The sequence below is a fragment of the Leptinotarsa decemlineata genome, unplaced genomic scaffold (genome assembly GCF_025532065.1).
Source record: "Leptinotarsa decemlineata unplaced genomic scaffold, Ldec_3_MD MMD2_tig00003902_RagTag_RagTag, whole genome shotgun sequence".
Lineage (NCBI taxonomy): Eukaryota > Metazoa > Arthropoda > Insecta > Coleoptera > Chrysomelidae > Leptinotarsa > Leptinotarsa decemlineata.
In genome coordinates, this window is record NW_027412598.1 from 2,555,466 (window position 1) to 2,578,887 (window position 23,422).

At 33.6% G+C, this 23,422-nt stretch overlaps 2 protein-coding genes across 6 annotated transcripts in view; both read left to right on the plus strand.

The window, feature by feature from the left end:
* Positions 1–11,097, plus strand: part of LOC111509670 (uncharacterized) — a 70,628-nt gene extending 59,531 nt beyond the window's left edge. For 2 of the 3 annotated variants that reach the window (XM_023165451.2, XM_023165450.2), the window contains one exon: positions 7,993–11,097. In XM_023165451.2, the coding sequence (XP_023021219.1) occupies positions 7,993–8,459 (467 nt within the window). In that variant the 3' untranslated portion in view covers positions 8,460–11,097. The remainder of the gene's footprint in view (positions 1–7,992) is intronic. The other variant, XM_023165452.2, reaches the window with a different exon arrangement.
* A 4,448-nt stretch (positions 11,098–15,545) lies between these two features.
* The window catches only part of LOC111513229 (uncharacterized), a 241,047-nt gene continuing 233,170 nt past the window's right edge, over positions 15,546–23,422 (plus strand). The window contains exon 1 of one of the 3 annotated variants that reach the window (XM_074178523.1): positions 15,546–15,692. Coding sequence is in view for 1 of the 3 variants with exons in the window: in XM_074178522.1 (XP_074034623.1) it covers positions 23,017–23,040 (24 nt within the window). In the remaining 2 variants the exon portion in view is untranslated. Of the gene's footprint in view, positions 15,693–22,666; positions 23,041–23,422 lie in introns of those variants that run through there. The other 2 variants (XM_074178524.1, XM_074178522.1) reach the window with 2 other exon arrangements.

Below are 23,422 nucleotides of genomic sequence, written 5' to 3' on the forward strand. Positions count from 1 at the left end.
TTCATAGGTATTTCAATTCTCAATCCAACCCTCTCTTACTTTTGGACATTCAATCATAAGAACTTGAGTAATTAGCAGTTTTTAATTGGTTTTAAGTATCTACAATTGATAAATATCGTAATTTCAAGAAAAACTATTTAAAACTCAATAAATGTTATGTTCACCATTCACTTCATGGCAATAATGAGGTTTGTATAAAAATTAATTTCTCACGTTACACAAATATTTACAAAAAATCTTAGAGTGTCATACCAGTTTCGTTAATTGTCTTCTGGCTACTTTCGAACCAGCCTGTCATAATAACGATGTGGCTCATCTTGCTGAAACTTGCTATCAGATATAACTAACTCAATGTTCATCACGATAACAGCACAGGGAGTAGTTGTTTTCCAGCAGGCATTTACCATTTACCTGTGTAGGAACGTTGGGAGAAGTGTTTTTTCGAAATGAAATTTCGAAATTGTTATTTCCTTAATAAGTATGTATCTCCCATTGATACAATCATCAGAATTGATTTAACATACTTTCGATTGTTATATTTACAAAAAGCATATGTTTCGAGACTTTTTCAATTCTTTAACTTCTATATTATATGTTCTATGTTCAATAGGCAATAAAAAGCCCATGTGGGAAGGGGCTTTTTATTGCCTATTGCTAGACCTGGATTATGACTGTATACTAGATTCCCCGTTCAAATACCAGTTCTACGCGTTGGTCGTTTTCGAAACAATGTGAATAAGTACTTCTATTACCATTATAGAATAGTAATTTGTACTATTTATATGTGTCAATACATCCCGAAGCCAGTTTGATACTTGCTCATTTCAGAAGATTCAAAAAAATCTTCAGTTTCAGTTTGATACTTGTATGCCACTTTCTAAGGAAGTGCCCCATGTGTAATGCTTAGATGCTAATCCTTATTCAGTGTGAATCGACTAACGTGTACTATAGTACATTCGGTATTGTCTGAGAGTGAAATAATTTCAAGAATGCAAACATGCCGGTACATCAAAGAAAGCAGGATAGTTGTCTCAAGCAATTCATCCACAAAGTCTCTGAGATATTTACACCCGGTATGCCCTTTGAGGAAACCACTAACGACCCATAGTGACTTGCGACAAACGAACGTCAAAACAGGCGGCCGACGATTTTGATCATATTTTGTTAAATTAATTCTCCAATGATATTATATTCTGTATTTTGCGAAGATCATTGAAATATCGTGGAAACTAATTTTGTTTTTTTTTATTAAGGATAGTTACCTTCTACAGATCTATAAAATAATCAGAATATTAGATTTGAAATAAATACAAATTTAGCAAGGGAAAAATTTACTGCATTTGATAAATCAGCTTTTTGACAAAAAAAATATGCAATTTGTCAGTAACATGAATTTATAAAATTTTGCATATAAAAATGAATATGTATCACCTGGTGACGTTTTAAAGACTATCAATTTTCTTTATTCAACCTATTCAAATCAAAACATAATTAGTAGTTATATTTCGTCTTTTGATGTAAATCAATTTGATGTTATTAATATTCACACTGATAATATCAAATTGATCGTAGATTTGATAATGAAGATAGAAAAAGTTTTCGAAACGTCACCAAATATTTCTGTTTTAAAAAAATCTGTTTTTCCGTTAACCAGCTGTCGCACCCCTACGAACGACCACCCTCAGAAGTCGAAATTTGTGCGAACTAAAGATTAACGAAGTCTTACTTTTTAACGTGTGATTCCTAACACAGGAAAAATACAAATAAAATAGATTTGCGCGGTTACAAATTTCAACATCTGAAAATTTCGGATTAAACCGTGCATTGTTCGACGTTTCGGCTTCAATTTTGAAGCCATTTTCCAGAAATAGTGTTGCTGCACTGACACACGCTTTGGGGTTTTGTGACTCGACGCCGGGGCCTGAATCTATATATATATATATATATATATATATATATATATATATATATATATATATATATATATATATATATATATATATAAATCAAAAGGAGGAAATCGTGGACATGACACTCAAGAAATATGGAGGCAAACCGCGGACACGTGTTTCTGGCTATTGGCCTCATCAGCGCGGTGCAGCCAATTGCAAAGGTGGACAACAACTGGTTACCAAAAATGGAAAAAAAAAACATCACAAATACACGGTGTCACCAACAGGAGCCAACCGCACATTTGTGGTTTCAATTAGAAGACCCAGCATTCCCAAGCATCATCTAACATCACCACGTAGGCAGCTATAGCTACCTGCGTGACTTCCGGGTCCAGGATATAGATACAGAGATATATATATATATATATTATTGAGTGTGTATGATATAAATCAAAAGGAGGAAATCGTGGACATGACACTCAAGAAATATGGAGGCAAACCGCGGACACGTGTTTCTGGCTATTGGCCTCATCAGCGCGGTGCAGCCAATTGCAAAGGTGGACAACAACTGGTTACCAAAAATTGAATTGAAATTAAATTGAAACCACAAATGTGCGGTTGGCTCCTGTTGGTGACACCGTGTATATGTGATGTTTTTTTTTCCATTTTTGGTAACCAGTTGTTGTCCACCTTTGCAATTGGCTGCACCGCGCTGATGAGGCCAATAGCCAGAAACACGTGTCCGCGGTTTGCCTCCATATTTCTTGAGTGTCATGTCCACGATTTCCTCCTTTTGATTTATATCATACACACTCAATAATATATATATATCTCTGTATCTATATCCTGGACCCGGAAGTCACGCAGGTAGCTATAGCTGCCTACGTGGTGATGTTAGATGATGCCTGGGAATGCTGGGTCTTCTAATTGAAACCACAAATGTGCGGTTGGCTCCTGTTGGTGACACCGTGTATATGTGATGTTTTTTTTTTTCCCATTTTTGGTAACCAGTTGTTGTCCACCTTTGCAATTGGCTGCACCGCGCTGATGAGGCCAATAGTCAGAAACACGTGTCCGCGGTTTGCCTCCATATTTCTTGAGTGTCATGTCCACGATTTTCTCCTTTTGATTTATATCATACACACTCAATAATATATATATATCTCTGTATATATATATATATATATATATATATATATATATATATATATATATATATATATATATATATATATATATATATATATATATATATATATATATATATATATATATATATATATATATATATATATATATATATTTTGACTGATGCAACAAATTTTTCTTTATTTTGAGTATTTCAATATTGAATTCTACAAAAAGGATTTGAAGCTTTATATCTTCTATTAATTATCTGCGAGCGCTTTTGACAGTTGGTCTCCTTTTGAGGAGTGCCAGAAGATGACAGTACTACCAACATGTGTCCAATAACCCAATTTTCTTGGGTTATTGGACACATGTTAAATTAAAATATACGAAAAGAAAGACTTCAATTAAACGTTTCGCCTCTTTCTTTTCGCCACTTTCCAATATATATACATACAGTGTGACCCATTTAAAATGGAACCACCCCTGTAGAATGTGCATTTTTCAATCAATCTCAATTTTTTTTTATTGAAATATTAAGCATGAAAAACTGTATCTTGACACTAACTTTCACAATTTTAGTTTCATTTCCAAGGCACTCTATGGTTTTTTTTGTTTGTCAAAAACGGCAAAAGTTTATTAGGCAATTTTTGTTTTCAAATTTGACTACACCACTGGATTTGTAGTCGTTATAAATCAAAACTGTCAAATTTTCATTAAAAAATATTTGTTAACAACGAAGTTACAACAACTTCAATTTTGGAAACAAAGTATTTGTTTGTAATTTTTATTCAGATTATAGACATATTTGAGATCTGACAACACTGTCATCACCAAGTAGAACACCATTGAATTTGTACAGTGAAAATCCGAAGTCAACAGCTCAATGCGTTCTACAGTTATAACTCCTGAAAATATGGTAATGTGAGAGATTTGTGGTGCAAGCGTTTTGTAATAAAAATCTGACTACGCCACTGGATTTGTGGATAATATTCCCTTAAAATCATTCATTTGAGTGTAGGTTACGAGAAGTGAAAATTAAAATAAAAATTGAATAATTGAATAACAGAAAATTAAAAGTTCATTTTCAAGTTACGCAGTAGTAGACCAAGTTCAGAATCTCATGTCATGGGATCTCCCAATTGCGCTTTTACCAAATCTTGATAGAATCTTGAAGTATTAATGGTCATACTTGTAAGCTTTTTGGAAGTTTCCCAATAATAAATAATAGTACTTTTGTAACAGCGCACCTGGAAAATCACATTTTATGAGATTCTGAACTTACTCTACCTTCTTCTATAGCTGATGAAAACAAAATGTATACAAACAAGTTTCAAAGTATTTATTCAACAATTAATTGCCATTAAGAAAAAACTGATACTAAAATGAACATTGATTTAAAACTAAACATTCAAATTTTTGTGGCTTCTACCAAACCTCCATTAAGTTCAATACATTTATCGTATCTCTTCCGAATATTGTTTACACTATTTCTTATTTGTTGAACTGTAATTTCGGCACAAGCTTGTCGTATCCTTTGCATGAGTTCAGCTCGATTCGTTGGTCTTGTTCTGTATACTTTTTGTGTCAGAATACCCCACAGAAAAAAGTCTAATATTGTTAGATCAGGCGATCTAGGTGGCCATTCAATTAAGTCACTACCTCGTCCTATCCAATGATTTGGAAACTGGTTATTTAGCCACTCTTTAACAATCCTCGAATTGTGCACGGAACAGCCGTCGAGCTGAAAATATAAATTTACTTGTTCCGCAAGAGGCATTTCATCTATTTCGTCCGATAATTGGTTATTTAGAAATTTCAAAAAATTTTGCCCGTTTATGTTTCCATCAAAAAAATATGGACCTATTATTCTATTTTGTACTATACCACACCAAACGTTAACTTTTTCGGAATATTGACTTTTACAATTTATGATCCAGTGCGGATTTTCCGTAGCCCAATACCGAGCATTTTGCGATGAAACTACCCCATTGGTGCTGAAAGAAGCTTCATCACTAAACAGTTTAAAAAATTTCTTGTATTCAGGTACTCGCCTTGTGCCCACAAACAAAATTCCATACGTTTCACTTCATCACCTGCCTTTAAAGAGTGAAGAAATTTAGGTTTAAATGCTCTCATTTTGTTTTGTTTAAGACATCGTCGAATAGTCTCTCTCGGTGAGTTTAAATCCAAACTGGCGACTCGTAAACTTCTGTTTGGGTGGTTTCTAAAATAATCTAAAACAGCACCTTCGTTTAAATTTCTTCTTCGGTGATTATTTTTTAAAATATGTTTGCTGATTGCACCGGTTTCTTTAAATGTTTTGTTAATTTTACTGACGGTGCTTCTGTCAATGGGAAGTCGATTTGGATGTCTGTGATTAAATATCCTAGCTGCTTCTCTTTCACTATGATAATTGTCCCCAGAAATTCTCACAATTTCAATTCTTTCTTCTAATGATAATTGCAAAGCCATTATTAAATGCACGTAACTAACAACTATTATTTTATTTATGATTAACTGTCAAAATCACAGCCTACTGTTGATTTATTATAAAACCTTTGCATAATGAGTTCAGCTTCCTCAAATTATTGATATCTCCTCTAAAAGATTGTTTTAGCTGAGTTATGAAGAATTTACAGGGAACAATTTTTGTCCTGCTCTCTGTTTTATTATTGAATAAATGATTTCCATGCTTTAAATCAATTTGATTTTAGCGGCTATGCGGAAGAATGTACTAAGTACTGCATAACTTGAAAATGAATTTTTAATTTTCTGTTATTCTAGAATACACTTCTCGTAACCTACACTCAAATGAATGATTTTGAGGGAATATCATCCACAAATCCAGTGGCGTAGTCAGATTTTTATTACAAAACGCTTGCACCACAAATCTCTCACATTACCATATTTTCAGGAGTTATAACTGTAGAACGCATTGAGCTGTTGACTTCGGATTTTCACTGTACAAATTCACTGGTGTTCTACTTGGTGATGACAGTGTTGTCAGATCTCAAATATGTCTATAATCTGAATAAAAATTACAAACAAATACTTTGTTTCCAAAATTGAAGTTGTTGTAACTTCGTTGTTAACAAATATTTTTTAATGAAAATTTGACAGTTTTGATTTATAACGACTACGAATCCAGTGGTGTAGTCAAATTTGAAAACAAAAATTGCCTAATAAACTTTTGCCGTTTTTGACAAACAAAAAAAACCATAGAGTGCCTTGGAAATGAAACTAAAATTGTGAAAGTTAGTGTCAAGATACAGTTTTTCATGCTTAATATTTCAATAAAAAAAAATTGAGATTGATTGAAAAATGCACATTCTACAGGGGTGGTTCCATTTTAAATGGGTCACACTGTATATGTATGTCAAATGCAAATTTGCCAAGTCTACTTCTTCTTGAAAATTTCAATAAATTGACAAGTGATGTGTTTCTAACCTAAGATCACCACGTTCATTCTCAAATAAAAATTTTTATGATTACTCTCTATTTAACGTATATATATTGTAGCTTTCATTCAATTCATATGTCTTGTATTTGTACAGTTGTTACTTGTTTTTATCATGATTACAACGTTCATATTTCAATTTTAACTCAACTCAATTGCGACCAATCTCACTAACATTGTAAGTATTCATTTATTAACTTAAGTTCTGTATTAATTCAGAGTCTATCATCTTAGCTCCCTGATGATGACAATAACCATTGTCGAAATATTGGAAATATAATGTTATAAGAGTACACTTGCGCTTCGCTGCTATCCCAAATAACTCCAAGGATTTGTTCGTAACTAGTCAGCAAAGACTACCTCTCTCTCTCTCTCTCTCTCTCTATATATATATATATATATATATATATATATATATATATATATATATATATATATATATATATATATATATATATATATATATATATATATATATATATATATTAATCGAAGGTTTTCACGGACAGGAATATGTTGAAATTATTCTTCGGGTTTATTCCGTGTGGTGTATTGTCATCCCCGATGGGAATGAATTTCGCAACGTTTCGACAAAATCACATTTGTCATCATCTGGCGATTATTGTTAAGTGTTCGGAAGTCCTCTGACCCTACTCGGATGACTTCTTACTGTGCAGGTACAATGTTGTCGTTCCATAAATACCGTTCTTGATTACCTAAGTTTGGTACCTGTATGTTTTGGTATGTTTTGGTACCCAATACACCACACGGAATAAACCCGAAGAATAATTTCAACATATTCCTGTCCGTGAAAACCTTCGATTAACATTTCAAAACCTTTACGGGGAGATGAGGTCATATCGAGAAGAAGAAGAACTCAGGTACCAAAACATACAGGTACCAAACTTAGGTAATCAAGAACGGTATTTATGGAACGACAACATTGTACCTGCACAGTAAGAAGTCATCCGAGTAGGGTCAGAGGACTTCCGAACACTTAACAATAATCGCTATATATATATATATATATATATATATATATATATATATATATATATATATTGCTGTAGTTTTTCTAATTTCTGGACTCGTTAAAAGGTGACACCATTTTTATTCTCGGCAACTCACACAAGTTCAAACTTGCTAGAGTTGCCGTCATTAGAGAAATGACACATAATCAACGAAGGTTATCATATGTTGAGCGAAATATTGAGCTTGATAATGTCCGGTAGTGACAGTAGTTTCTTCTAGATTTTTTCCATATCCAATTTTGAAAAATATCCTCTTCAATCCAATTCCCAAATAAACCTTTTCTATTACTTTTTTCAAATTCATTGACATTCAGAATGGATAAACTGTGATCTGCCTCGAAATATACGTAATAAATGACTTTTGAATGAATATTTGTAGTGAATGAACATACTGCATTCCAGAGTTGATACCTGTATTGATATGAGAGCAATAATGGTGGTCAGAAGTAGTGACTTGATCTAATCACTGATTTTGTTACAGCAACTCCAAAACCCATCCCAACAGTCATTATTGACGCTGCAAGGAAATCAAATGAACTGGATAGAATATTTGGAAGAAACTCAACGACAGCCGTACATAGTGATATATATCTGTTACCCACAATAGACATTTGCATTATGGAATTTCCCGAAAATTATACCCAGTTGGATCCTTTCATGAACTGGCAAGGCAGCGCTTGTAATTTAAAGAAGATATACGAACGCAACCAGAAGATTGCAGAAAAAGAGAGATTCGAACGACATTCCTCATTGGAGGGTTTTACAATTCCTTCTCTAAGACACATCAGACACCAAAGGCAACATCGTATCAATAAAATGAACGAGGAAGGGTTAAATAGAGAATTTGATCCTAGATCTCGTATTGTGGGCTCGAAATTGATATTCAGGAATGACGAAGTACAAAATATAACCAACAGTAATTTCAATTTTTCAGTGATCAATCGATAATTCATATGGTATCTAAAAATTGTAAATATAAAAAAAACATAAAAGACTGTTCCATAGCTTTCAATGAACAATTCTTCTATTTCTGAAACAGAATGGTTTACATATAGTGACTCTTTTCCATTAATTACGCGTTATTGAACAAATTTATTATAAACAGGGTCTCCCTAGAGTTGTCTATCATATTTGAGATCTGAAATATATTTTTCAATTGTAAAATTTCATTAGAAAAACAAATAGATTACCCACGTTCTGTTATAAAAATGTATCACCTATCCCGCTGCATTGAATATCGAGCTAATAAGTTTAGAATCATTGAGTGATCACCCTATTTTTGGAAATATCAAAAATTCTGAGGTGACAATTATAATACTTGTTGAACTCTTAAATATGCTATCTTTGTCTACTGTTTGCAACAATAATTCTTGGAATGAATCGGTTTTTATTATCTTAGAATTGAAAAGTTTGCATTTTATTCCAGACTTCTTTGATTCGTCTCGAACTTCAGATACCGCAATTCGCTCTTGTTGGATCTTTGCAGTCATTTTTTTTTTCTGGAAGACACGTTGACCCTCACTTATTTTACCAGGAAGTCAATTTTGTTACTTCTGTAAATGCTGAAGCGTTCTCAATGTCTATTCGCGATGTTCTTCTTTTCTTCGTCTTCCATGTTTTCCCAATTATTCTTTTCTTTTAATGTTTCTCTAACTGGGTAATTCTTTTGACAACATATCCTGGCCTGTCTTTTTTTGCAGATCCCTCGGTTTTTCTTTATGCATCTTCTCTTAAATACTCAAGTAGTTTCTCTATGAACCTCATTCTTGAAACACCTACAGAATGTTACTTGTTCGGACTTCCATTGTCTAATATATTTCGAAATCTAGGGAAGCACAAAAAGAATCGAAATCAATATCTGAAATATCAATTGTATATAAGCAATAAAATCTGAATTGAAAATACATTGAAATGAATAAAATAGTCATCACCCGAAGACGATTGTGGATACTAATAATCAAAAGGTCGTGAAGTAATTTGGGTTGAAATCTTCCAAAATTTTTTTTCATTTCATTTTTTGGTTTTTTATATATTTTTTTAGTTTTTGTTTATTTTTATATTTATTCTTTTCATTCATTTTTACTTTGTGGTCATTTTCATCTTTCATTTTGATTATTTTATTTCATTCATTTTATTGTAGTTTCATTTCACATTTTATTGGTTAGATAGGTAGGTAATTCATATTTCAGCTATTCATTCTAATTTTATTTGTTCTTTCATAAATTTTGAGTCATATTGGACAACGGAAGTCCTTATTATTAGTAAAATTCACCATGAACCATTGTCAATCACTTTCAAACAAATGATTCAGATGTTCTCTCATAAACATACAGAACACGAGAGTTTACTTCACTGACCGCCAGGGGCGGTTTGGTGACAGTATATTATTTTGTGTAAATTCTTTGCTGAGAAATGTCGTTGATAAGTTGGATACAATGAAAAAAATCACTGAATCTTTAGGAATATATGAAGTTTTTATGGAAACCATTGATGTTGACATTTGTTTGATGATTGCTTTGTACAGAGCAGTTCTCCAGAAAATTAGCATATGAGAAGTGATGAAATTGATTTATGTTTAGAATAATCTAACAGACTTTATTTTTATATTCATTACGAAAAAGTTTAGCAAGTAATTTGAAAGTTGTTTTTTATATAAAAGTATGTACCACTATTGAAACTAATTTCCATACTGAGGTTTACATATACTTCATTGGGTTTATATGCTGCCTAGAAATATAATCCTATCCCTTTCGCTTTTGACAGGTCAAGATGGTGTAAATATACTTTCCTAGTGCTGAGATAGTTATCAATTTGCCAAAATACTACAGAATTTATAATGATTTGAGTTTCTTTCAGTCTAATCAAAAAGCAACTCAGTTGCAATCGACCTCAGATATTACAATTGACTCTGTTCAACATACATATCGTAGAAATATTTATTCAATACCGTATTCAATCTCATGTTCTGCAAAATTTTACTCTTGAAACATATCTTGAAATAAAGTGAAATGGAATTCACCTTTTTGGCATTTTATAAATTAGTGCGATTTGAAAAATATTAGGAGGACATGAATTGAACTCTTGTATTGTTTAAAATGAAAAGTGTTCTAAGTTTATGAAGGTACTTGATGTCTTCAAATACATAGACGAAGGTTATCATAATAATGTATTTTTTCAAACCACTACTGTACATATTGTATATTGAGTATTATTTTAAATAGATTTTTTCGACAGTTTAGTTTATTACTTAAATATAGAACCTCATTTATATACAGAGTTATTCAGTGTAAAAGACAAAGTTTATCTATACTGAATACTCAAATTTTTATTTAGAACTATTCAAGGTGATCAATCTCACGGTACATTATCTGCATGTAACTCCAACTGTATAAGCAGCTCATGTCAAGGGAGCTCTCAGGGAGCAAGAATTTCTCCGATTCACAAAATACTCATCGTTATATTACGACCAAAATCATATAAAACCTTTGTTAATTGCAGCCTATATGCGATTCTGATGTATGAGCTGTATTTATGTAAAAGTTTCATCTAAATTCTTACAGTCGTTTAGTCGTTAAAGAGCCACAAACATACATATAGATTTATATTAGTATAGATAGATAGGTAGACAAATACATAGATTAAGTCCATCATTACATTTTTTCAGTTTGAATATTCCGATCACAAAATGTATGACTGAAAATGTAGACAAACGCTTTTTCATTCCTCCTACAAAGTGCATAAATTTCAACATTTTATATTGCGAATATTACTGAAGAACAAGTCATCACTGATATGCTTGCTGAATGATTTGATTCTCGACTTTTATTTTCAATACTTAATTTCTAGGTAAAAATGATGAAAAATCTGTACAATTTTTTCAATTGGAAATAATAAAGACCATTATTATTATCAATTGGCTTTCGGAAACAAAGATCAACAGGCGATCTCCTATCTTATGTCGCCCATATTTGGAATAACGCAATCCATAAACATAGAGAGTCAAGAGCTGTTGCGCTTGCTATTTCTAAGGCCTTTGACCGTGTGTGGCATAAGGGTTTGCTGGCCAAACTTCAATGGCTTGTCGGATCATTTTTGGGTATGGCTATCCAGCTTCCTAAAAGAACGTTTCCTGCCGTCGATTGATATCTCTCGTATACTTTTACCATCAACGCTGGCATTTCCCAGGAATCCATATTGTCTCCAACCCTCTTTTTATTGTATATCAATAGGAATCACACGTTAAAAGGTGAGACCTCGTTAATCCTTAGCTCGCACAAGTTTCGACTTCTGAGGGTTGTTGTTCGTAGGGGTGCGACAGCTGGTTAACGGAAAAAACAGATTTTAAACAGAAACAGATCAACGACTTATTGCAACTACATTTCATTTGGACTCCAGGACATCGGCTGCGGAACACACATTTTCATCGGCAGCAGGAGGTTGCATATCTTAATGAGGATCTAGATGTGATTTCGAATTTGGATGAAACTAACCAGGTTCAATTCAATGCCACAAAAACCCAGGACTCGGTTTTTTACAAAAAGATAAATGTCTCCGAACCGAAGATAATAATGTTAGGACAGACAATTCCGCTTTTTGCTTCGATACATTGTTGGAGGTCAAAATGGACAATATGTCTCCTCATAATCATGTCGCTGGAATTGCAAAGGCTGCTTCTCAGTACGGAGCTCCGCCCCTGAGCATACCCTGAAGCTGCTGGATTCCACCCAGAAAAAAGCCATCCGCCTAATTGGATACGCGAACGCGAACATTACTTGCAATTTTGATAGTCTGGAACATCGAAGAAAGATTGGTGATTTGTCACTCTTCTATAGATACTTTCACGGGAAGTGTTCAAGTGACTTGGCACATTTGATTCCACCGGGAGCGGTACACATCAGACATACGCGACGGACTGTGGCTGCTTATCGTTTTTAGGTTCAACTCAGTACACCTCGAACTTCACTGTTCAAGAACTCTTTCATTTGTAGAATTGCGTTTATGTGGAATAAAAGCCCTGAAAACGTTTTTCCAAATAGATTTAATCTCCAGCGATTCAAATCCAAATTGAATCGCTACTTTCGCACAGGCACCGCTCTTAGAGCGCCTGTAGTGTTTGTGTTTTGTCCTTGAAAAAAAAGTTGTTTCTAAACGGTTTTATTCAGCTTGCCCTGCTTGTTTGTTTGGGTCAAATTTAGTAATTTAAGTTTGACCTCCTTTCTGTTTGAAATATGTCTGTTTAAAATCTGTTTTTCCGTTAACCAGCTGTCGCAACCCCTACGAAAGAAAAGCCTCAGAAGTCGAAACTTGTACAAGCTAAGTATTAATGAGGTCTTACCTTTTAACGTGTGATTGCTAACAGGGGTTGGATGATAGCAAGTGAAAATCGATCGTTCAGACTGGAGCTTGAACCACCGACCAACACGGCAGTCAATTCGAGTGAGTGAACAAAGCACCCACGTCGAACCGTCTGGCTACCGACTACCTTTTATGCTACCTGAATGAAATCGTAGAATAGTTTGATGTACCAGTTCAACTGATGAAACTATATACCGTGTAGTGTAACGCGTCTTGAATAAAATTTAAAGTGTAAAAAATGTATTATTATTATCATGGATAGTGTTATTGATTTACATCAAGTAGGTAATGGATCAGTATAATCATAACAAGAAATATTACATGAAAAATGAAAAGGAGATGTCTTAAACTCTCTATCTCATATTGAATGGTTATATTTTTCACTTTTTTTCGAGTTTGTGGAACTATCGTCTTTCCCGAGCAAGGAAAATTGTAAAAATTCAAATCTCATACTGGGAGAATGTAGAAAATGAAGATAGAAAAAGTTATACGCCTTGGTATTAACCTCTTCAAAATGATTCGAAATGTATTCTTTAGAATTATCATTTACTCCAAATTTTTTTCAGAATCAACAAACTTAGGCGTGCGCAGCGTTATAGAGCAGTGCTTTCAAAAAATTGCTCTACAGCGCCGTCTAGTGGCGAGTTACAGAAAAATTGATAGCCTAACAACCTTCTCTATAGAAAATTACTTATACATGTCAAGTTTCATCACGATCGGTTGAGCGATGTTGAAGTTTATCACTTACCAACCAACCAACCAACAAACAAACATCCATTTTTATATATTAGATAAGATCTTCCCTTCATTGTTACGGGTATTGAAAGGTATCTGGTTTAGTGCCACAAATTACATTCGAAAAGTTAGGCTTTTCAATCAAAGATGGCGCAACCATGTCGAAAAGGCAAGTCCTTTACTTTCAGAAAGTATGTAAGAGAATCAATATATGACAGGTTCCATTTTTTTAATTTTGTCAACTTCCTTCTTTGTTTAATCAGTTTTATCCAATGTTATTATTCACTGTAATATAATCGATAATTTTCATGAGAGAGGACGTAATTATTTGCTGGCTTTTGTTTACAAGTGTTGACAAAGAAAAATATTGGAACTGTGGCACTGACAATTTGAACAAATTATGTATACTCTGACTTGATGATAATCAATAACACTATCCATGATAATAATAGAATAGAATAGAATTTTCACAATATATTTCATTTTAAAACTCGTTTCACAACACGGTAGCTTCGTCAGTTACTGGTACATCAAACTAATATCTATTATATAACAGTAGGTAAGTAGGTGGTAAAACAGGTCGGTACATATGAAATAAATAATTAAGTATGTGTTTTATGTCAAAACTTGATTGGATAAATGATTAATTCTGGTAGAACAGGTAGACTTAGAAAGCACAAATTAATACAATATCATTTCTAGGAAAACAATTGATATGTAAATTAATGACATTTTATTGGAACAAGTTCAATAATAGTAAATGAATAACTTCCTAAAAGAAAAATTGAATATTTGTGTTCATTTATTTCCAGAGATTCTATCAGATTTGATTTTTGTCTTATTATTATATTTTCTGTAAATAGAAAAAAGAACAGTTAATGTTGAAATCGTGGTTGTTCTCTGAAAGGTGACAAGCTTTATGGGAGTACGTAGGTCTCTGCATACCAAAACATCTTTTATGTTCAGCGATTTTCGCCTGAAGTCCTTCCTATATAAACTTTTGGGCATGATCCATGATTTTTTATCTTTATCCATTTTTGACTTAATTTTTTATGTCTACCCAAGGAGTTGATAGTCTTACATGCCATGATGATGTTCTCTTTTGTTAGTAGTATTTTATTTTACCCGATGATTTTTTCTGTATATATGTAGGTGTTACTGTTATTTTTAATGTGAGGGTATCGTTGGTTAATGGCCTCTTTGAGAAGTTTTTTATCAACGATGTGATAAATCATGTTCGGAATGCTGGTGAATCTTTTGGATTATGTTGATGAGGGTGATTAAAATCTTTATTGTTACTTGTGTCTGTATGGGTTGGTTTGTGGTAAATTGCGAAATCATGTTTGTTGTTGACTTTTGTAATTGTGAGGTCTTATTATTGGCTCTAGTTCTATTGTGAATTTTATGTTTCGTGAATAGAATTGATGTATTAAAAAAATTGACTGTTATTTTCCATGTATTCCTGTAAAGCAGGCTATATCATCGTCAACATACCTATACCAATAAATACAAATACAATCGATTTTCATTTTTGTTTCAGTCCACACAGTGCTTTTAATGAATTATATTACTAGACATTTTTCTTGTAAATGTGAAACAACATATTACTTGAATATGCGGACGGGGCCCGTAATGTACGTTCAATTTCTATGTCCAATACAACAATTGGAATGGGTAATTTTATGATTTCTCAAAATATCAATCAAAACATAATATTTTAAAGAACACAGTGACTTTTAGGGCGAAATAACACGTCCAAAACTTTTTGAAATATAATAGAAACTTCACAAGGTATCAACTCATTTATTCGGCTGGCTCATGGCCTGCAAAAATAATTGTAAATGTATATTTGCTGTGCACTCATTCTGTGAGAAAAGAACAGTTGTTTTGTTATGATACACTACTTTCAACCTTAGTGAACGTTTCCGTAAAGGGTATCAGGTGAAATTTGAAGCTATTTATTCGATAAACATCGGGAGTCGCGCATGTCGTCTTTTTGTCACATGACAAGGTTTGTAAACACCATACCGTTTGATGTTTGACATTCATTTTCAACATGGCGTGTTCTGTTATCAGTGATAAACAGTAGAGGTAAGAATTTTCATTTATTTCTGTATTCCATGGGGATATTAATTCTATGAAATGGACCTTGTAACTTCAGTTAAATTTGCTTTATATTCATTCAGTATCACGTTTTGTTTCTATGGATATACTTCAAAAACTCTAAAACTATCGATTATTCCACCTGAGTATAATTTGCTTAGTTGGCTGGTTGGATATTTTACGTAGGAATTTTGTTTAGTTACCTATTCAAAATCGGAGTGCGCGGGTATGTGCCGAATTTTCTTTTACGGAAATATCAAGTGTTGCCGATCTTTGCGACGCGCTTCATTACCTCAATTGATTTAATGTTATTTTTTCATAACAATTGTTTTATCAATAACATTACGCGTGTTATTGTTTCCTGGGTACATCCAATAACTTTTTTAATACTTTGCTGAGCAATAAGTAATAGTGGAATTGTGAAGCAATACGTACCTTGTTCAAAGACGATTTTTGATTATTCTGCAAATACCTTCATTGGTTGCAGAGCGAAAAATGGAACTATTTCAAATTCAAAGCTGAATGTTTTCTGACAGGTTTTTTGATATCTATGAAGTGGTCCGAATATACCAAGTAGATACCTATTTCATAGTTACAGAATTGTAATGCATGTATCAATATACCTAGGTATTTAAAAAACAAACATAAAATGCTGACAGCGTGTCGCATGTTTATAAATTTGACATTTGTACAGATAGGCTATCAATGATTTGAAACCTTTTTTTAATTATTTTTGTCCTTAGTTTAGTCTCTTTATCAGTTGTGCTGTTGCGCACAATAGTATCTCACATATGTTTCTTCGATCACATTGCGATAAAAAATTATTCCCACATTTTACCATCTCAAAAAAAATAAAACGTTATTACTGAAGCTACTTGAATAGGTTCAATTGCTCATGTTTGTACATACCACTTACCAAATACAGTACTGTGTCTATATTTTATAATCAGTGTATTTTTTACATGTGTACTTCAAGGATATGCGAATATATATATATATATATATATATATATATATATATATATATATATATATATATATATATATATATATATATATACTAACGTATTCAATTTTCTCGAACAATTATGATATATCGTTGGTTGAGAAATAACAAGAGCTGTCAGTTGAACGACAAACAACATGGGGTTGCCATTTGAAAAACAAAAGTTAGGGGTGGTTTCGCAGGGGTTGCTCGCGAGGGGGTGGATTTTGCTCTGCTACATGAAAGTGCTGGTGGTCTTCTATGATATATATATATATATATATATATATATATATATATATATATATATATATATATATATATATATATATATATATATATATATATATATATATATATATCGGGTGTCCCAGAGCTTTTAGGCCAGCAGATATCTCAGTTACCTGCAGAACAAAAATTAAAACAAAAATATGTATCATAGGAGAACACAAGCACTTTCATGCAGCATAGCAAAATCCACCCCCTGGTAAACAACCCCCAAGAAACCACCCCTAACTTTTGTTTTTCAAATGGCACGCCCATGTTTGTTTTGGTTCAACTTACAGTCTTTTTCATTTCTCGGTCAATGATGTATCATGGTAGGTAGAATGACATGCAGAATCATAGAAAATAAAAACACAAATGAAATATTAATGTTTAAGGTCATCTGTATTTTGATACATGATACTACAGAAAATGTTCAAAATGTTGGCCAGCACTTGCCACACATGCTTCAAGTCGCCGAATCAGCGCGCGAGTACAGGAAGCCCTAATCATTTCCGGAGTAACGGTATGACAAGCCTCTAAAATTTTTTGGGTTCAATCGTCAATATTCGTTGGTTGTGTTTCGAAGGCAACTCGTTTCAGATATCCCCACAGGAAAATGTCCAGTGGCGTGAGATCTGGAGAACGTGCAGGCCATCGCACAGGTCCACTATTTCCAATCCAACGGTCTCGAAAAGTATCATTGAGGAATGTAGTAACTACATTATGGTTATGTGCAGGAACACCATCTTGTTGCCACCACATTTGTTGTCGTTCTTCAAGTGGAATATCTTCCAGGAGGGCAGGTAAACAATTTTCCAAGAAATGTAAATATCGGTGGCCCGTCAAAGTGTCTTGGAAAAAATGGGGCCCGATGAGTAGTCCATTATGTAAACCACACCACACGTTCACACCCCACATTGTTTGGAAATTGGTTTCTCTAATCCAGTGAGGGTTGTCCTGTGACCAATAGTGCATGTTATGTCGATTAACAGTACCATTATTATGGAAGCGGGATTCGGCACTCCACAAGATTTGATTGAGGATGTTTGGATTGTCATGGACTAAAACTTGAATGTGAGCAATGAATGCCGTTCGTCTTTCGAAATCTGTAGGTCTGAGTCCTTGGTGTAAATGAATTTTGAAGGGATGATACTTGTACTGTTTGAAAATTCTTTGCACAGATGACTGATCCCAATCTCTACCGCCAATGCACGAACCGAAATATGAGGATGTGCTTCGGCGTAGGCCAACACATTTATGCAATTTTCCTCAGTTCGCACGGGAGTAGGATGTACTTGATCTGTTTTTCCTGGAAATGATCCCGTTCGCATGGTATTTTCTACATACGAAAACGTATTACGACCTGGTTGTCGACGATCAGGAAAACGCTGCCCATACAGCCTCTCCGCAGCACGTTTATTCTTTCGGCATTCACCAAAAATTAAAAGCATATCAACGTATTCGTTGGGAGTGAAGGTAAAAGGTATTTTGATATACAACAACAATATCACGACTGATGGCAATGTGTCATCCAGATATCAGAGGAATGAAAGGAAGCACAAAAAGTTCTAACATTTTATCGCCTCTTTTTCTGCATAGCGTCCACTTTTTCTGGTGTCTACAATGCAGAACAATTCGATCAGTCCAGTTAATAGTATCCACTAACGTATTCAATTTTCTCGAACAATTATGATATATCGTTGGTTGAGAAATAACAAGAGCTGTCAGTTGAACGACAAACAACATGGGGTTGCCATTTGAAAAACAAAAGTTAGGGGTGGTTTCGCAGGGGTTGCTCGCGAGGGGGTGGATTTTGCTCTGCTACATGAAAGTGCTGGTGGTCTTCTATGATATACATATTTTTTTTCCATTTTTTTCTGCAGGTGACTGAGATATCTGCTGGCCTAAAAGCTCTGGGACACCCGGTATATATATATATATATATATATATATATATATATATATATATATATATATATATATATATATATATATATATATATATATATACAGGGTCCTGCAACAGTGGCGCGGTGTTCCATATCTCTATATAGGAAGCATTTTTTCTGGGCGGATCCCAACTGTGTCTTTTTAAATGGCAACCTATATTTTTTATCGCTTTTTTCGGTTTCTTCATAGAAAATAAAAGAAAATAAAATAAACTTTATGTATATCTGCACTTCGAAAATATTGACGGTTTTCGAGATATCTAGCATGACAGGTTTTTTTTCCAATATTCGTCACTCAGAATATTTGAAATTATAAAGTGGTGCCAAGTCCAGTTGAAATTTTTTTTTGGTCGAATATTCTACATTGGTAACTCTCTCAAACGATATATCTGAAATCGACCTGTGATATACAGGGTATGAAAAACCGCTTGCCAAATATTGTAAATGAAAATTTGCAAAATCTTCCTTAGATTAAATGGAACACCCTGTATATTATTGATCCATAAGAAGCGTCAACGAAACCTCTACAAATTTCATTAAGTATTCCCTATGGCTAAGTTCAATAGTTTTTCTTAAATGAGCATTTCTTTCGAAAAATGGTCATTTTTTCAAAGCGAAATCCATTTGACGACTGATAAAAATATACGAAAGATATCTTGTTTCAATTTTGTACATTAGAAGGTGTCCAAACAAATATTTTTTAACGAAATAAATATATGTACCTATCACTTTTTGCTAAATGGAAAATTATTTTTTCATTGGATGCAGAATTTCACTCATAAATCGTGCAATATCAAACCAAACAAGTTAAAAGAAAGAAACATTATAAATAACTATTTTTTTCATGTTATTATATTCATTCAGAGCTTGAGTTCTAGATATTCAAATTTGTCAACTGGCAAATTACAAAACTACAAAAGGGAGAGTTTAATTAAGGTTGATAACGAAACTTTTATAAAATATGTTCAACATGTCTTCCATTTTCTTGAATGCAGAGCTGAAGTCTATGTTTGAAAGACTGTTCTACCCTGCGCAAGACAGCTGGTGTAATGCTGCGAAAAGCATTCGTTATTCTAAGTCGCATATTTTCGGGAGAAGTTGGTGGCTCAACGTAAACCATATTTTTTATGTATCCCCATAAGAAAAAATCTAGTTTCGTCAAATCTGGTGATCTAGCGGGCCACCGTACAGGCCCATTCCGTCCTATCCATTTATTGGGAAATACTTCATTTAGATGATCTCTCACTTCTGCCGAATAGTGAGCAGGTGCACCATCATGTTGTAACCACATTCTATTGCGGAGGTCAAGAGGAATATCATCTAACAAACCTGGTAAATCATTTCGTAAGAAATTGAGATACATTGCACCATTCATATGTCCCTCAAAAAAGTATGGACCAATTACATATTCTCCAATGATGCCTCCCCAGACATTTATCGACCACCTATGTTGATAATCCACCTGTCTCAATAAGTGAGGATTTTCTGTCGCATAATAATGGTAATTATGTCGATTTACAAATCCATTTTTATGGAATGTCGATCCATCCAACCATAAAATATTATTGAAAAAATATTCGTTTCGACGAATTTTGTTCATGGCCCAATTGCAAAATCTCACTCTTTTCTCGAAATCAGCATACAGTAGTTCTTGATGTAACTGAACGTGGTATGGATGCAAGCGATGTTTCTTCAATACTCGTTGCACTGATCTCTCACTTATATCCACTATTTCCCCAATTTGTCGTTGACTCCTACTAGGATCTTCTTCAACAGCAAGAAGAACTTGCAATTCATTATCTTCATTAGTAGCTGGCTTGATGCGCTCATGTTTGGAATAATTAATAGATCCAGTTTCAACGAATCGTCCCAAGACCTTTCGGAAAGATCTTTCATCTGGATGCCTTCTATCTGGATACCATTGAGAATAAATTCTACTTGCCAATAAACAATTCCTGTCTGATTCACCTAATATGAAAATCATATCAATCAAATCACTTTTTGATAACAACATTCTGATGAAATTATACCGACAGTTCAACTTCACGATTGACTAAAAATTTCAATATTCATTTGCAGCCAAATATTTTGTTCTGTCATTTGCCAGACTACTTGATTTCCAATAAATATTTCATTCGCTGAAAGGTTGTTTTAGACCGAAAGAATATGGCACAAATTCCGAGATTTTTGAAATTATTGTAACTATTCAAGAACCGTCCATTTTGTGGTGTAATTCGCAACTTGTTTATCTAGCAACAGGTAATTTTAGGAATGGGCGATATTTTAAGGAAAGGGTATTTTTTGTATATTCTTATCAGTCGTCAAATGGATTTCGCTTTGAAAAAATAACCATTTTTCGAAAGAAATGCTCATTTAAGAAAAACTATTGAACTTAGCCATAGGGAATACTTAATGAAATTTGTAGAGGTTTCGTTTGGCAAGCGGTTTTTCATACCCTGTATATCACAGGTCGATTTCAGATATATCGTTTGAGAGAGTTACCAATGTAGAATATTCGACCAAAAAAAAATTTCAACTGGACTTGGCACCACTTTATAATTTCAAATATTCTGAGTGACGAATATTGGAAAAAAAAACCTGTCATGCTAGATATCTCGAAAACCGTCAATATTTTCGAAGTGCAGATATACATAAAGTTTATTTTATTTTCTATGAAGAAACCGAAAAAGCGATAAAAAATATAGGTTGCCATTTAAAAAGACACAGTTGGGATCCGCCCAGAAAAAATCGAACACCCTGTGTGACCGCCAATATTTTTATTTTGTCGAGCTCGAGCAATAAGGTAATATTATAGAAAATTAGATTCCTATCTGCTTCCTATATAAAGATATGGAACACCGCGCCACTGTTGCAGGACCCTGTATATATATATATATATATATATACAGGGTCTTTCACGACGAGCGTTCGTTAGGAATATATGGAGAACGATTCAAAATAAAAACTTGAAATTTTGTGGTAGTGGGTTTTACAAAATGGCCTTCTCAACTAAAATATTTTCAACTTCCGGTCTCTTTCCGTTATACCGGAAGTTGAGGAAAACTTCCTTATTTCAAATGGAACACCCTGTATTTTATTACATTTTTTAATTTCTCAGCATATTATAGGCCCATTTCGTATGGCAATGATACCCAAATTTGTTAGTTTTCGAAATATTAATTTTTTTATGAAAAATTTGACAGTTACACCACCACTCCGAAAAAATCATAACTCATAGACAGTAACAGTTGAAAATGTGAAATTCCACAGAATCACACCTTAAGCATCAAGTCATGAACAGGTTCATCGAATTTTCGAAAACAATTTACAGGGTGGTCAAAATTTTCACCTAAAACATAACATTGTGAAAACTGATGAAACACGATTTTTTCAAATAGAAACCATACACTATTCTATTATTTTTGGATACTACGAATAAAAATATATCAAATTCATGAAGAATATCCAAACCTATATACACCCCTGGCAAGATATATCCGATTTTAAGAAATATTTGAATTGTTTATCATTCGAAGCAATACCAAACCAAGAGACCTTTGAAAACAAATGAAGTTACAACAAATTTGTCAAAATTTGATGCGATATAAGTGACGTGTATTTCGTAGTTTTCTATTTGTGTGCAAAATGTCTCGTTTGGGGTATTCTAATGAAGATTTCCTGAATTCAATAATCATTTATGGTGAATGAAATAAGATAATGGACAAAACTTGTCGTGTTTTTGCAGAAAGATTTCCAAATCTACACAGACCCCAATATTCTAAGACTTCTAAGAAACTACCGTGATTTCGGATCTTTTTCGTCTGTCATCAACAAAAAAAACCACTCGTAAACAATAAGGACATCGAAATTGTAGTTTTGGCCTACTTCACAGCCTATCCAGAAAATTTGTTGAAAGACGCAGAAAAGTCACTTAGAATTTCATGTTAGTCAATAAACCAGATTTTAGTCAAACATAATTGGCGTCCCTTTAAATATCACCAGGTTCAAAATCTGAAACCTCACGACTTACCTGCACGAGTGGAATTCTGCGAATGGTTTCTTATCAAGATACAGGAGGACCCTAAGTTCATGAAGAACATGATATGGACAGATGAAGCCAAATTTGCCGAGAATGGTATGTACAACCGCCATAATAGTCATTTTTGGGCAGCAGAAAATCCAAAGCTCGTTCGCCAGCGCAACTTCCAGGATTCATGGAGTTTTAATGTTTTTTGCGCTATAAAGGAAGATCGAATTTTATGTTTATATCTTTATGTAGGGAATTTGAATAGCGATATATATTCGCATATAATTAGGAATGTGGTTGGTGAATCCATAAGGCATGTTTCTGAACAATACCGTTTCAAGTTATGGTATCAGATGGTTGGAGCCCCTGCACGTAGTACTGATACCGTTGCTGGGTTGTTGAATGGGATGTTCGAAGATCAGTGGCTTTGCTACAATGGGCCATTTAAATTTCCTCCTCGCTCTCCAGACCTGACGCCACTGGACTTCTT